Source organism: Salvelinus alpinus, chromosome 15, assembly GCF_045679555.1.
Source record: "Salvelinus alpinus chromosome 15, SLU_Salpinus.1, whole genome shotgun sequence".
Classification (NCBI taxonomy): domain Eukaryota; kingdom Metazoa; phylum Chordata; class Actinopteri; order Salmoniformes; family Salmonidae; genus Salvelinus; species Salvelinus alpinus.
Window position 1 is genome coordinate 14,098,682 of NC_092100.1, and position 13,081 is coordinate 14,111,762.

A 13,081-nucleotide genomic window follows, 5' to 3' on the forward strand; every position below is an offset into this window, starting at 1 on the left:
TTGGTTAATGAGATTATTATTTTAGAGGTTTATTAAAATTATGCAAATGACAATTTATGAATGGTTTTAACCAAACAATTTTGTGAACACATGACAGGCTACAGAGGACAAACTGGTTTGAACTCTTGTATTGTATGGGGAAGACAGCTTTAAAACGACTGTATCTGCACAAGAGTGTGCACACACACACACACACACACACACACACACACACACACAAAGACTTCCTAAAAGTTACAACTTTAGGATAGGAGAGACCATTCAGTATAAAATTAATACAAAACGACACTGAGCAAAAATATAAATGCAACATTGTTAAAGGATTTGGATTTCCCATTTATGTTTTGGAGGTTGGACTTTAGCACGTATAGAGCATTAGCACGTAGGGCACGCCGATTGGTGTCACCTCGTTAGTCAGTATGTGTTACACCTGTGCTGGTTGCCATATCATTAGTGGGGAGGTGTTTCACCTGTGCTGTCCCAGGTGCTATTTAAGAGTGGCTGGCCCAGCGTACCAGTTGTCTGGATAGATGCGGAGGATTAACACTTTTAGTTGGCGTGTTGAATTTTGCATTTATATTTTTGTTCAGTGTAACTACGCATCCCTCCCAAATACATGATTACTGTTAACACAATACACAATTAACTTTCCATGTTACACCCAAAACCCAATTATTTGGCGCAAACATGCACAGAGCTGAAGTCCCGGTTTCAGGACCCTCATCTCAAACAGAACACACACACACACACACACACACACACACACACACACACACACACACACACACACACACACACACACACACACACACACACACACACACACACACACACACACACACACACACACACACACACACACACACAGCCCATGCCACTTGTCCACCGAATGCAGAGTAACTAATCCTAAAGGAAATGACTGAAGCACAGTGTCAGGCTCTAAAGAGTCCCCAATCCCCCTCCTCCACTTCCCTTCTCGGCCCTGTCAGTCAAGGTTTGGCTGCACCAAAACAGAATCTTTGCCATAAGAAGGATTACCTTGGGTTGGGATATCGATGGATTAAGTAAGAATAGAATAAGATGAAATAGAACTGAAAGGGTTCCTAGAGTCAGCAAAGTTTAGACACCTGTTTACCATGGTCCACCCTCTCACTCCCTCAACCCATAAAATCAGAAATCTCTGTCCCACTTATGTAACGGAAGGATATCAAGTTGCAGAGTACATAAAAACGATAAAAATTAAAGAAAAAAAACTTCCTCTGTCATTTCAAATCATTTGTTGATATTAAAAATCCTGCCAGAGAAATATTGGGTTGTTCAAGCCTGTGTGATTATGTGGTCATGTTACGTTAATCAGTGGGGTTTGTGCATGTACACACATTTGTATATCGTGAGTTTGTGTGTGGACTGGTTAATGTGAATGCTGTGTGTGTGTGTGTGTGTGTGTGTGTGTACACGACACTGCTAAGCCGCTGAAGGAAGGTTTCCATGAGCTCTTTGATGTGTATCTGGGTAATGTGCTATTAGGAGGGATTTTCCTCGTTGACAGCTCAGAGAATGTGTGGAGGAATTGCGATGCCAGCGGTCTAAGAGAATGCTGGAAACAGGATTAGGATCATATTCTGGCAGCGCCTGTCACTTCATCAATGGGCTAAGGTTCCCTGGGTGACAGCCCTCCTTCTCTGCCCAGTTAAAACCTTTAGTGGGCCCATAAAGGGAGTGAAAGAGGGGGGAAAAACAATGATTAAATGAATGGTGCGCTATTATTTGGGTTGTGCTGGGACTGTGCTGGGATCAGGGGGGTATTGTGTTGGGAGGTCTAGGGGGCATGGATTTGGAGGGAGGGGTGGGGGGAGGAGGGGGTGCTGGGTGAATGACTGGAGTCTGGGAAGTTATGCTGCATTCATAACATCTCGTAAATTGGTAAATACCAGCAAGCGACTAGGACAAATCCACTTGAACACCCCTCAAACGGGTACATTCTAGTGGGAAATGTATCATCTCTGAGCGTTGACTTCTCCCACATGCTAAACTCTGACATAACATATTAAAAGGAAATTACCTACATAACAGCATTTTTTGGCAGTTAAATGCAACAAAATATTATTTATAAAAACAATCAATTATGAATTTTTAACACTATAAATTGTTTACGAGCATGACAGCTGTACTTTCAGTCCATGGTTGACGCAGCTTGTTTACCCTCAGCGTTCGAGTTCAAAGCCTGTGAAGGCACAACACATTGCGCCCAGTTTACAAGCAGTATTTCCAGAGTTTCCCCGATGCCGCATTACACATGCATGCACGCACAAAAACACAGACCCAATCCAATGGCTGTTCATAAGGGAGGGTTGCTATACTGATGCTATCGGACAGGGAGGAGGCAGGCATGGCAGTGTCCCCATAAGGAGAAACAGCAGCAGGTGTCCTGTGAACGTTGACTTCTAGTAGAACATTCCCTTGTATCCAACTGTATCAATCATGCATGTAATACATTTGTTGTTGAATGATGAATAGCTTCATACATGAAGTTGTCTGAGCTCTATAGCGGTCTGAATAATCCAGTGATCTTTACAGTAAAATCACTGATGTTTGGTCCACTCGGGAAAGTAAGTAGTGACCAATTAGATGAGTTGAGTATACAGATGTAGGATCTGAATTTGATCACCCTGTTGCAGGAGAACTTTCCTACAATGCATGTCCTTTTCAACGTGTAGGGTACTTGAAGTTTAAAAAAAGGTTTCTGAAGTTCGTATTTTCCACTGATATTTCAGACTTGATTTTCCCTTACGAATGCATTTACCTCTACAAAAATGTCCATTAAATTATAAACCACATTTCCTGTTGCTGCAGGATTATTTTCCTGCTGTAGCAAACAAGCTCAAATTATGATCCTATATCTGTACTCAACTAGATGGTTTGTGTTGAATTTACTCAGATAGATAGTTTACTTGATGGGATGTGTTTCTGCATATGACTAGAGGAAATAACAATATAACAATGAACAGACTATATAAAAAAAAAAAATGTATTGTCACAAACACCGGATAGGTGCAGTGAAATGTGTTCTTCTACAGGGTCTGCCATAGTAGTACGGCGCCCCTGGAGCAAATTTGGGTTAAGTGCCTTGCGGAAGGGCACATTGACAGATGATCAACATTTTTTATTTCAGATTGTCGGCTCGGGTATTCGAACCAGCTTCCTTTCGGATACTGGTCCAACTCTCTAAGCGCTAGACTACCTGTCTTCATATGCATATGAATGCATTCACAGCCATGACTGCAGGATTACTTCACCGACTTCTCCGCTGAGAATGAGAAAAGTCACCATGACAAGGGTCAAAGGTTAGCGATGCTCCATTCAGCACCACCCACTCTCCCCCCCGCAAGGACCGGGTCCATATGTCTGGGGCTCTTTGCCAGTGAACTTCTCTCTACATAGTTCTCCTTGTTTAACACTAATGCTATCTGAATATACAACCACTTTTGTTATAAAGACACAATCCCACACATGACCACTTGTTTGCATTCAGCACAGGTCCTTAGAATTAGAACATCTTAGTTACTGAGGAGGATCAGATGCTGACTCTCAGCACAACTCACTCAAACTCCATTCATTTGTATCCTGACTTCTATTAAAATAAAAAATTCAGACTTTGAACGTTATATGATGTAAAACTCGTCATACCGGATGTATTTCTGCCTGCTTGAACAGCAATAGCTGAGATAAATATGAAAACAGGAAATTACCACGGGAATCGATAGAACATCGCTCAGATGCACAAAAACGATATGACATTCAGAAAGGGTGAATCTTTCCATTAAGCAAGGTCACCCCAAAAAAAGTCAACCTCTCCTCACAACTTAACCTCACAAGCCTCGACTTAAAACAATGACTTCAAGGACAGAAGAACGTCAAAGGGTTATTAAGGTTAGGCCTGGTTAAGGTCAGGGTATGGGTTGCTACTACTTTCCTAGACCTGCTACTATTTTCCCTTTAAAGCAGGGGTCTAACTCAATTTCTGGAGGGCTGTACGTCTGCTGGTTTTAGTTACGTCCTTTCAATTTGTGTTCAATTAAAGACCTAGACAACCAGGTGAGGGGAGTTCCTAACTAATCAGTGACCTTAATTCATCAATGAAGTACAAAGGGAGGAGTGAAAACCCACAGAATCTCGGCCTTCCATGGAATGAGTTTGACACCTGTGCTATAGAGCAGGGTTTCCCAAACTCTGTCCTGTCGAGCTAGAAATATATATATTTTTAGGTCTGTTAAAATAGATACTTCGTTTTGAATGGTTTTGGGCTACAGACAAGAGGTTTTTGGCATTGTAAAGGTGCAACCATTCAAAGACTCAATCAAGGACACTCAGTGACAGTTGTGGTTGCTTCGTGTGATGTATTGTTGTCTCTACCTTCTTGCCCTTTGTACCATGTTTTGTGCTGCTAACATGTCATGTTGTGTTGCTACCATCCTGTGTTTTCATGTGTTGCTGCCATGCTACGTTGTTTTCTTTGGTCTCTCTTTATGTAGTGTTGTGGTGATGTGTGTTTTGTCCTATATTTTTAAATTGTATGTTTTATTTTTAATCCCAGCCCCCATCCCCGCAGGAGAGCTTTTGTCTTCTGGTAGGCTGTCATTGTAAATAAGAATTTGTTCTTATCTGACTTACCTAGTTAAATAAAAGTTTAAATTTTTTTAAATACATACACACAAAGCCATGCTCCGTTTGTTTTTTTGACATAGGCTTTGGTACAGCTGTCTAATAAGAATTGCCTAGTTGCCTTGTCTGTTCTAACAATTCTCACAGGCGAAGTATAATGATTCAAGTGATTGTTCGCGATGCGCGCAACTCAAACTATACAAATGTAACAGCCTGAGCGTACCAGACTTGAAACAACGATACAGATGTAGCTGTGCCATTCAATGTATTATATGAGCGCCACTGGTGCTCCCAAGTCAAAATTATACAGATCACGTTTATAAGTGTGTGTTCCCAAAAATAATCCATACCATTTGTGTTTGCTGCACACCTGAGAGTTCCTCAAGGTGCCACGGCACATCGGTTGAAAACCACTGCAATAGAGCATCACCAATACCAAACTGATCCTAGACCTGCTACTGGGCCAACTTCTCCTACGGAAGAACCACCCAGACTCCCTCCACCAGCGGCGCATAGTATCGCCCAGGTCTGCTCACCCGTTTGAAACAATACTTTCACAATACAGCGTAAGGAGTTCGATTGTTGGCCGACAAGTTCTATAATTCCCGGAATTACAGACTAGCATGCAAAAGCTAAGTCCTGCTCTGAAAAGTGGATGAGCAGGCCTGTATCTGCAGGCTTCACTAGCGGCTCCTCAGCTTTGTATGGCCGAGATGCTCTTCTTTCTCCCTCTGACTTGGATACTAATCCTGACACGCACGGTCTGCATTTTTGACTATGTGTTTAAGCGCATTTGCAGAGCATTTATCTCCCCAATGTAAACCAATTTGGCTATAAGGGCTGCATGTCAAGCATGCCGCCAGAGGGAAGAAAGGAAAAACTCTCAAACCTAGCAGATTGTGCAAGAGGTGGAAGTGATGGTGAGGTAGTGAGAAGAGAGGGAGGGGAGGACAAGAGGGGTTGATGAATGCCTGAAAGCAGCAGAAAGGGAAGCGGAACAAACTTTTTTTTTAACTTAAAAAAAAAAGTGTCCCTTGTCCAGAGGGGAAGCTTTTCAACGTTGGAATAGTGGCTCTTAAAACCGCTAGAACCTGGATCACGGAATTGTTGAGTCACAGGATCTTAGGAAATCATTCAGAACTCTCGGCTAATCCCGTCACAGAGAGATTTTCGGGCATATACTTTCAAGATATCCCAGCCCCTATGCAAGAAGAAGCACAGTGCCTGGGCTGGTGCATTGAAAAAAAGCTCCCTGATGCCACTTGTGCTACTCCATGTACACGTGTCAGCTGTCTGGTAATCTCCCCCATTCCTCTCCTCCTCCCTCCACATGCTCCCTCTTCTGATTGGAGAGTAATGGTGGTTGAAATGGACCAAAGTCCTAAAAGTTGCCAATGTCACTCTGATGTCCCTTTGGAAGTGGCTTTCAGGTCTCAGAGGCAGAACTCAGCACTTTGAACATGTAGGAGCCAGGAGTCATGTTGCGACAGACATGACCTGCGAGTCTACAGCACTAGAACGACCATAGGGCTCCTTCGTCCTTGAAATGGCACATTAAGACAGAATCATATTAGTTTAGTTGGGGCGATATCGTTTTTTTTTTTTTGTACCCAAGCAGGGTGAGAATGGGTTGGTATGGCTTTTGAAGTACCTGAACTCATAGCCTGAGGTTTCTGTAAATGAGGTGTTTGGACCTCTAACCACCGAGTCATGACATGAGGACCCTGCTAGATGGTCTGATATGTTGTGTTTTCTTGGTCTGGAGCCAGGTAAAGCCACAGTTGAATGTTGAGCTCTAACTTCTCGAACTCTTGTTAGAAAACCCCCAGTAGTACAGTGTCCATATCAGGACAGCCTTAGTCTCGGTCCTGCTGAGATGGACAACGTACCTCAGGATTCAGTCTGAGTAAATGCCGTAAAGGTTTTAGTCCAACCATGCCCAGACCATAGGTTGATCATCAGTACAGGGTTGTTATTAGCAGAATGTGTGGTGTGGTAGCAGGTACTTCTACCTCTGTGAGCATGATAGTAGGGAACCACTACAGGATCTATATTAAAAACACACAAGTCATTAACTACAATCAGCTAACATTATAAAAACAATGACATCATCCTGATTACAGTTTGAAATCAACCATTTAAGTAGAACAATTTGAATGTTGTGAGAGAGAGATGGAGTGAGTGTCACTGTAGGTATTTGCGAACAATGTCAAGTTCTGAAGAGACCCGAGACCCCCCCCCCATTGCTTAATGCTCCTTGACTGAAAGGCACTGCCAGAAATGCACACACACGTTACTCTATGTACCACAGATAACAGGAATACTCTCAATCTACTCTCTCCTTGCTTGTCTAATGTGTCGACGTCAGTCGACGGTCGATCATATTATTCCACATAGTAAAGAGAATAAGAGTTTGTTGTGGTGGTCAAAAACTAAAATACACTGTCCCAATGGGCCCCAAACCTAGGAGAGTTTAAAACATGTACATTTGTGTAAAAACAAAAACTAATATTTACAATACTTGGGGCTAACTCACAATAAGCGGCAGCCGTGGCGCTCTGGCCCTGCCGATGGAACCGCTGTATCATTATGTCCCATCCCCCCATCTATCCCTGCACTAAAGATACATCCTGTTATTGAGGCAAAGCAGTAAGCACTCACAGACAATTATCTGTGCCACCAAGATGGAGAGGGGAGGGCAAAGATGAAGAGAGGAGAGACAAGGAGGGCAAAGATGAAGAGAGGAGAGACGAGGAGGGCAAAGATGAAGAGAGGAGAGACGAGGAGGGCAAAGATGGCAATTGGTAAAATGAGACAATAATAAGAAGAGGGGATATAGGACAGAGGGGAAGGGGGAAGAGTACAGATAGCTAGGGGTAGAGGAGGAAGCAAAGGTGGAAACGGGGAGGGAGAGATGGAAAGGTAGAAGTAGGAGAGCTATGGCAAAAAAGGGGCAACACTTCAGCGTAAAGGGGAGAGGACAGCAGAAGATATGTGCTAGCACAAATACAGATGGGGAAAGATAGGAAGAGACATACAGTATACGCCACTCCATCATTAGAAATGGCCTGTGAGTAACGGAGCCAGACTGCATCTTCATTTTCTATAGTGTCTGATGTTAGCGAGACGCAAGCTAGTACCGCATATCTTAAATGGCAGAGGGAGCACAATTTCTCCCCTTAATATTGCTGTGCCTGTTCATGCTACATATGCTGAGATATTAGAGGATAGGAATGTTAGTGATTGACTGGGAAGGAGAGTGGCAGAGATTGTTACTATTATCCTGGGTTCAGTCTCACATCCCACTATTGAACAAGATGGTCAACCATTGATGGTATTGAATGAAAAAAAATGACAGTCAACACATGATTTTAATAATTCTGTTTGATGCAATTTTTAAAAAAGTGTCATCTTTGATCGTATAAAAATTACAGCATTATTGAGATGTACATAAACGAAAATATTATAACGCAGACATGCACTGCAATGTAATGCTTTTGGTGTCACGTTTGGAAGACACTTGACCTCAACATGATAAATGTGCTCATCCCTAAAGCATGCACACACGAACGGCATCACATAGAGGGCTATATTAAATAATTGTTTAATTTGAGATACGAAAAACAGACATTTACATTTTAGTCATTTAGCAGACACTTATCCAGAGCGACTCACAGTTAGTGCGTTCATCTTAAGATAGATAGGTGGGACAACCACATATTACAGGCATAGAAAGTACACTTTTCCTCAAAGTAGCTATCAGTAGTCAGAGCTAGAAGTCAAACTCATTTTCCTATATAATGATAAATGCATATGTTGATTATAATTGACAAATACCAAGTAATGTCTTACTTCATTACTGTTTCCTTACATTATAAGTGTGTGTGTGTGGGTGGCGGAGGGGGGGTTAATCAACTGAGGTAAACATAATTTTTCAATTTCCTTGAGTGTGTAAGAAAATATTACTTCCCATGTACTTAAATTACTGATGAATTCCTATTTAAAGGTCTGGTGCGCTGATAGCAGCCAAGAACAACCCTCAGTGTTTCTCAGTGCACTTGGATCGGTCTTCACACCAATCTGCTTTCTTAGACATTTAGGATTACCTGGGCCAGGGGGCCTCCTCAAGTTACCTCGCATCACAAGAACAATGTTATATTGAATTTTTACTACTTCTAAAACCCAGTAACATTTATGTACATAAAAGTTTTAACTGCTTGATCAAACAGGTCCCCGTTACCATTCTCTCCCTCTCCGTCGACCTCTCATGTCTTATCCTCTCTGACCAGCATCTCGACCTCTCTCATGAATCGCAGACAGAGCTCATCCTGCCAGGGCAGGGCCACACACTGGACGGCCACAGGAAGCCCCACTCCACCAGTCACTGCCTGTAGACACACACAGCATCCCAAAAACGTTAGTCCCAACCAATGATGTGCAGATCAGGGCATGTACTCATAAATCATTTCATCAGAGTAGGAGTGCTGATCTAGGAAGTTGCCCACAGTCCATCCCTAGTAATCTAAAAGGCAAAAATGATCCTATATCAGCACTCCTTCTCCGAGACGCTATTTGAACATGGGCCCAGTGATCTGATCGCTGCAACACAACAACCAGGACGTCCATCTACTGGTTACATGTGGAATTGCAGCCTAAGATTCACAGGTTAGTAGCTACATAAAGACATACTGCAATGGGTAAAATGGCCACTTCAAGTCAAGATGTAAATATGTTTGGAAAGGGCTAAATGTACTGTAAATATTTTAGGAGGAAGAGTTTGTGACTCCGGCTACCTTTTTGTAGAGCTTGTCCCACATGTCCCCATAGTTTCCCTTGTAGTGCCTGAGTTCTTCCTCATCCTCTGCTGTAACCGTGGAGACAGGAACCACCCCAGCAGGGAAATTAAGGAGATTGTAGATAATGGTGTAGGTGAGTGTACCTGGAAAGAGAGATGGAGAAGAGAAACAACTTAATCACACCACTATCTTGTTTCGCATTGGAAAATATGGCATGATTAAGTCAAAAGAAAAGTCTCAAACCCCAAAGGTTAAGTAAATCTTTGAGTGACTCCGAAGTAAATTATACAAGTGGCCTTGGACAACACAAAATCAACTCTAAGCAAAAACAGTTAACTTCCTATGCTATAAAAGACAAACCTCATTTCATAAGGTGTTAATTTGCCACAGAGAGAGCAGAGATGGGTACATACTGGTGAGCTGGCCACAGAGAGAGCAGAGATGGGTACATACTGGTGAGCTGGCCACAGAGAGAGCAGAGATGGGTACATACTGGTGAGCTGGCCAGGGTAGTTATGGATGTAGGCTGGACCAACCATGGGACACAGCAGCACGTCCAGCTCACATCTCCTCCACTCTGCAATCACCTCATGCATGTAGTCCTTAGAGAACAGATAGAGATAGAGAGCAACAATTCCCTCAGAACATTGACGCTCACAGCCTTCTCACCAAAGCTAGATGTGTTATACAGAACAAAAATATAAAACGCAACAATTGCATATATTTGACTGAGTTACAGTTCATATGAGGAAATCAGTCAATTGAAATAAATTCATTAGGCCCTAATATATGGATTTCACACGACTGGGAATACAGATATGCATCTGTTGGTCTCAGATACCTTAATATAAAGGTAGGGGCGTGGATCAGAAAACCACCACTGCACCATGCAGCGCGACACATCTCCTTCACATAGAGTTGATCAGGCTGTTGATTATGGCCTGTGGAATGTTGTCCCACTCCTCTTCAAAGGCTGTGTGAAGATGCTGGATTTTGGAACACGCTGTCGTACACATCAATCCAGAGCATCCCAAACACGCTCAACGGGTGACATGTCTGGTGAGTATGCAGGCCATGGAAGAACTGGGACATTTTCAGCTTTCAGGAATTGTGTACAGATCCTTGCGACATGGTGCTGTGCATTATCATGCTGAAACATGAGGGGACGGTGGCGGATGAATGGCACGACAATGGGCCTCAGGATCTCGTCACGGTATCGCTAAGCATTCAAATTGCCATTGATAAAATGCAATTGTGTTCATTGTCCGTAGCTTATGCCTGCCCATACCATAACCCCACCACCACAGGGCACTCTGTTCACATCAGCAAACCACTCGCCCACACAACGCCATACACGTGGTCTGCAGTTGTGAGGCTGGTTGGAAATACTGCTAAATTCTCTAAAACAACATTGGAAGCAGCTTATGGTACAGAAATTAACATTATCTGGCAACAATTCTGGTGGACATTTTTGCAGTCAATAGACCAATTACACGCTCCCTCAAAACTTGAGACATCGGTGGCATTCGGTTGTGTGACAGAACTGCACATTTTAGAGTGGCCTTTTAATGTCCCCAGCACAAGGTGCACCTGTGTAATGATCCTGTGGTTTAATCAGCTTCTTGATATATGTCACACCTGTCAGGTTATCTTGGCAAAAGAGAAATGCTCAATAATAGGGATGTTTGTGCACAAATTTGTACACAAAGTACATTAGAGTGCTTCGTTTGAGAAACAGACTGTTGTCCTGATTTAAAGAAGCAATAAAACCAGCCTTTAGACTAGTTGAATATCTGGAGTATCAGCATTTGTGTGTTCAATTACAGGGTCAAAATGGCCAGAAACAGAGAACTTTCTTCTGAAACTCGTCAGTCTATTCTTGTTCTGAGAAATGAAGGCTACTCCAAGCGAGAGATTGCCAAGAAACTGAAGATCTCGTACAACGCTGTGTACTACTCCCTTCACAGAACAGCGCAAACTGGCTCTAACCAGAATAGAAAGAGTGGAAGGCCCCAGTGCACAACTGAGCAAGAGGACAAGTACATTAGAGTGTCTAGTTTGAGAAACAGGCGCCTCACAAGTCCTCAACTGGCAGCTTCATCAAATAGTACCCGCAAAACACCAGTCTCAATGTCAACAGTAAAGAGGCGGCTCCGGGATGCTGGCACATGTGAATAATACAATTTGATTTGAAGCACCTTTGGCAGCGCTTTCAGCCTTGAGTCTTCTTGGGTATGATGCTACAAGCTTGACACACCTGTATGTGGAGTTTCTCCCATTCTTCTCTGCAGATCCTCTCAAGTTCTGTCAGGTTGGATGGGGAGCGTCGCTGCACAGCTATTTTCAGGTCTCCACAGAGATGTTCGATCGGCTTCAAGTCCTGGCTCTGGCTGGGCCACTCAGGGACATTGAGACTTGTCCCGAAGCCACTCCTGCGTTGTCTTGGCTGTGTGCTTAGGGTCGTTGTCCTGTTGGAAGGTGAACCTCACTCCAGTCTAAGGTCCTGAGCGCTCTGGAGCAAGTTTTCATCCGGGGTCATCTTGATTCTCCCTGACCAAGGCCCTTCTCCCCCGATTGCTCAGTTTGGCCGGGCGGCCAGCTCTAGGAAGTCTTGATGGTTCTAAACGTCTTCCATTTAAGAAAGGAGGGCCTTGTGTTCTTGGGGACCTTCAATCCTGCAGACATTTTTTGGTAACCTTCCCCAGATTTGTGCCTCAACACAATCCTGTCTCGGAGCTCTACGGACAGTTCCTTCGACCTCACGGCTTGGTTTTTGCTTTGACATGCACTTTCAAATGTGGGACGTTATATAGACAGGTGTGTGCCTTTCCACATCATGCCCAATCAATTGAATTTACCACAGGTGGACTCCAATCAAGTTGTACAAACTTCAAGGATGATCAATGGAAACAGGATGCACCTGAGCTCAATTTCAAAGGGTCTGAATACTTATGTAAATAAGTAGTTAAAAAATATATATATAAATTACGTTTTTTATTTATTTATTTATTTAACCTTTATTTAACCAGGTAGGCAAATTGAGAACACGTTCTCATTTACAATTGCGACCTGGCCAAGATAAAGCAAAGCAGTTCGACACATACAACAACACATAGTTACACATGGAGTAAAACAAACATATAGTCAATAATACAGTGAAAAAAAATAAATAAGTCTATATACAATGTGAGCAAGTGAGGTGAGATAAGGGAGGTGAAGGCAAACAAATATATGTATAAATAAATAAAAATATAAAAGGCCATGGAGGCGAAGTGAGTACAACACAGCAAGTAAAATAAAAAATAAAAATAAAATAAATAAAAAATAAATAAAAAATAAAAATAAAAATAAAACAATGGAATGGTTGGTTTGCAGTGGAAGAAAGTGCAAAGTAGAGACAGAAATAATGGGGTGCAAAGGAGCAAAATAAATTAATAAATAAATACAGTAGGTAAAGAGGTAGTTGTTTGGGCTAAATTGTAGATGGGTTATGTACAGGTGCAGTAATCTATGAGCTGCTCTGACAGCTGGTGCTTAAAGCTAGTGAGGGAGATAGGTGTTTCCAGTTTCAGAGATTTTTGTAGTTCGTTCCAGTCATTGGCAGCAGAGAACTGGAAGGAGAG

The 13,081-nt window shown here is 42.7% G+C and overlaps 1 protein-coding gene across 1 annotated transcript in view; it reads right to left on the reverse strand.

Annotated features, from left to right (window-relative positions):
- Positions 1-8,014: 8,014 nt before the first annotated feature.
- Positions 8,015-13,081, reverse strand: part of LOC139539523 (fatty-acid amide hydrolase 1-like) — a 31,605-nt gene continuing 26,538 nt past the window's right edge. Inside the window, exons 13-15 of the mRNA XM_071342565.1 lie at positions 9,952-10,060; positions 9,456-9,601; positions 8,015-9,050 (exon numbers count right to left, since the gene is read on the reverse strand). Coding sequence (XP_071198666.1) covers positions 8,928-9,050; positions 9,456-9,601; positions 9,952-10,060 — 378 coding nt within the window. The 3' untranslated portion in view covers positions 8,015-8,927. The remainder of the gene's footprint in view (positions 9,051-9,455; positions 9,602-9,951; positions 10,061-13,081) is intronic.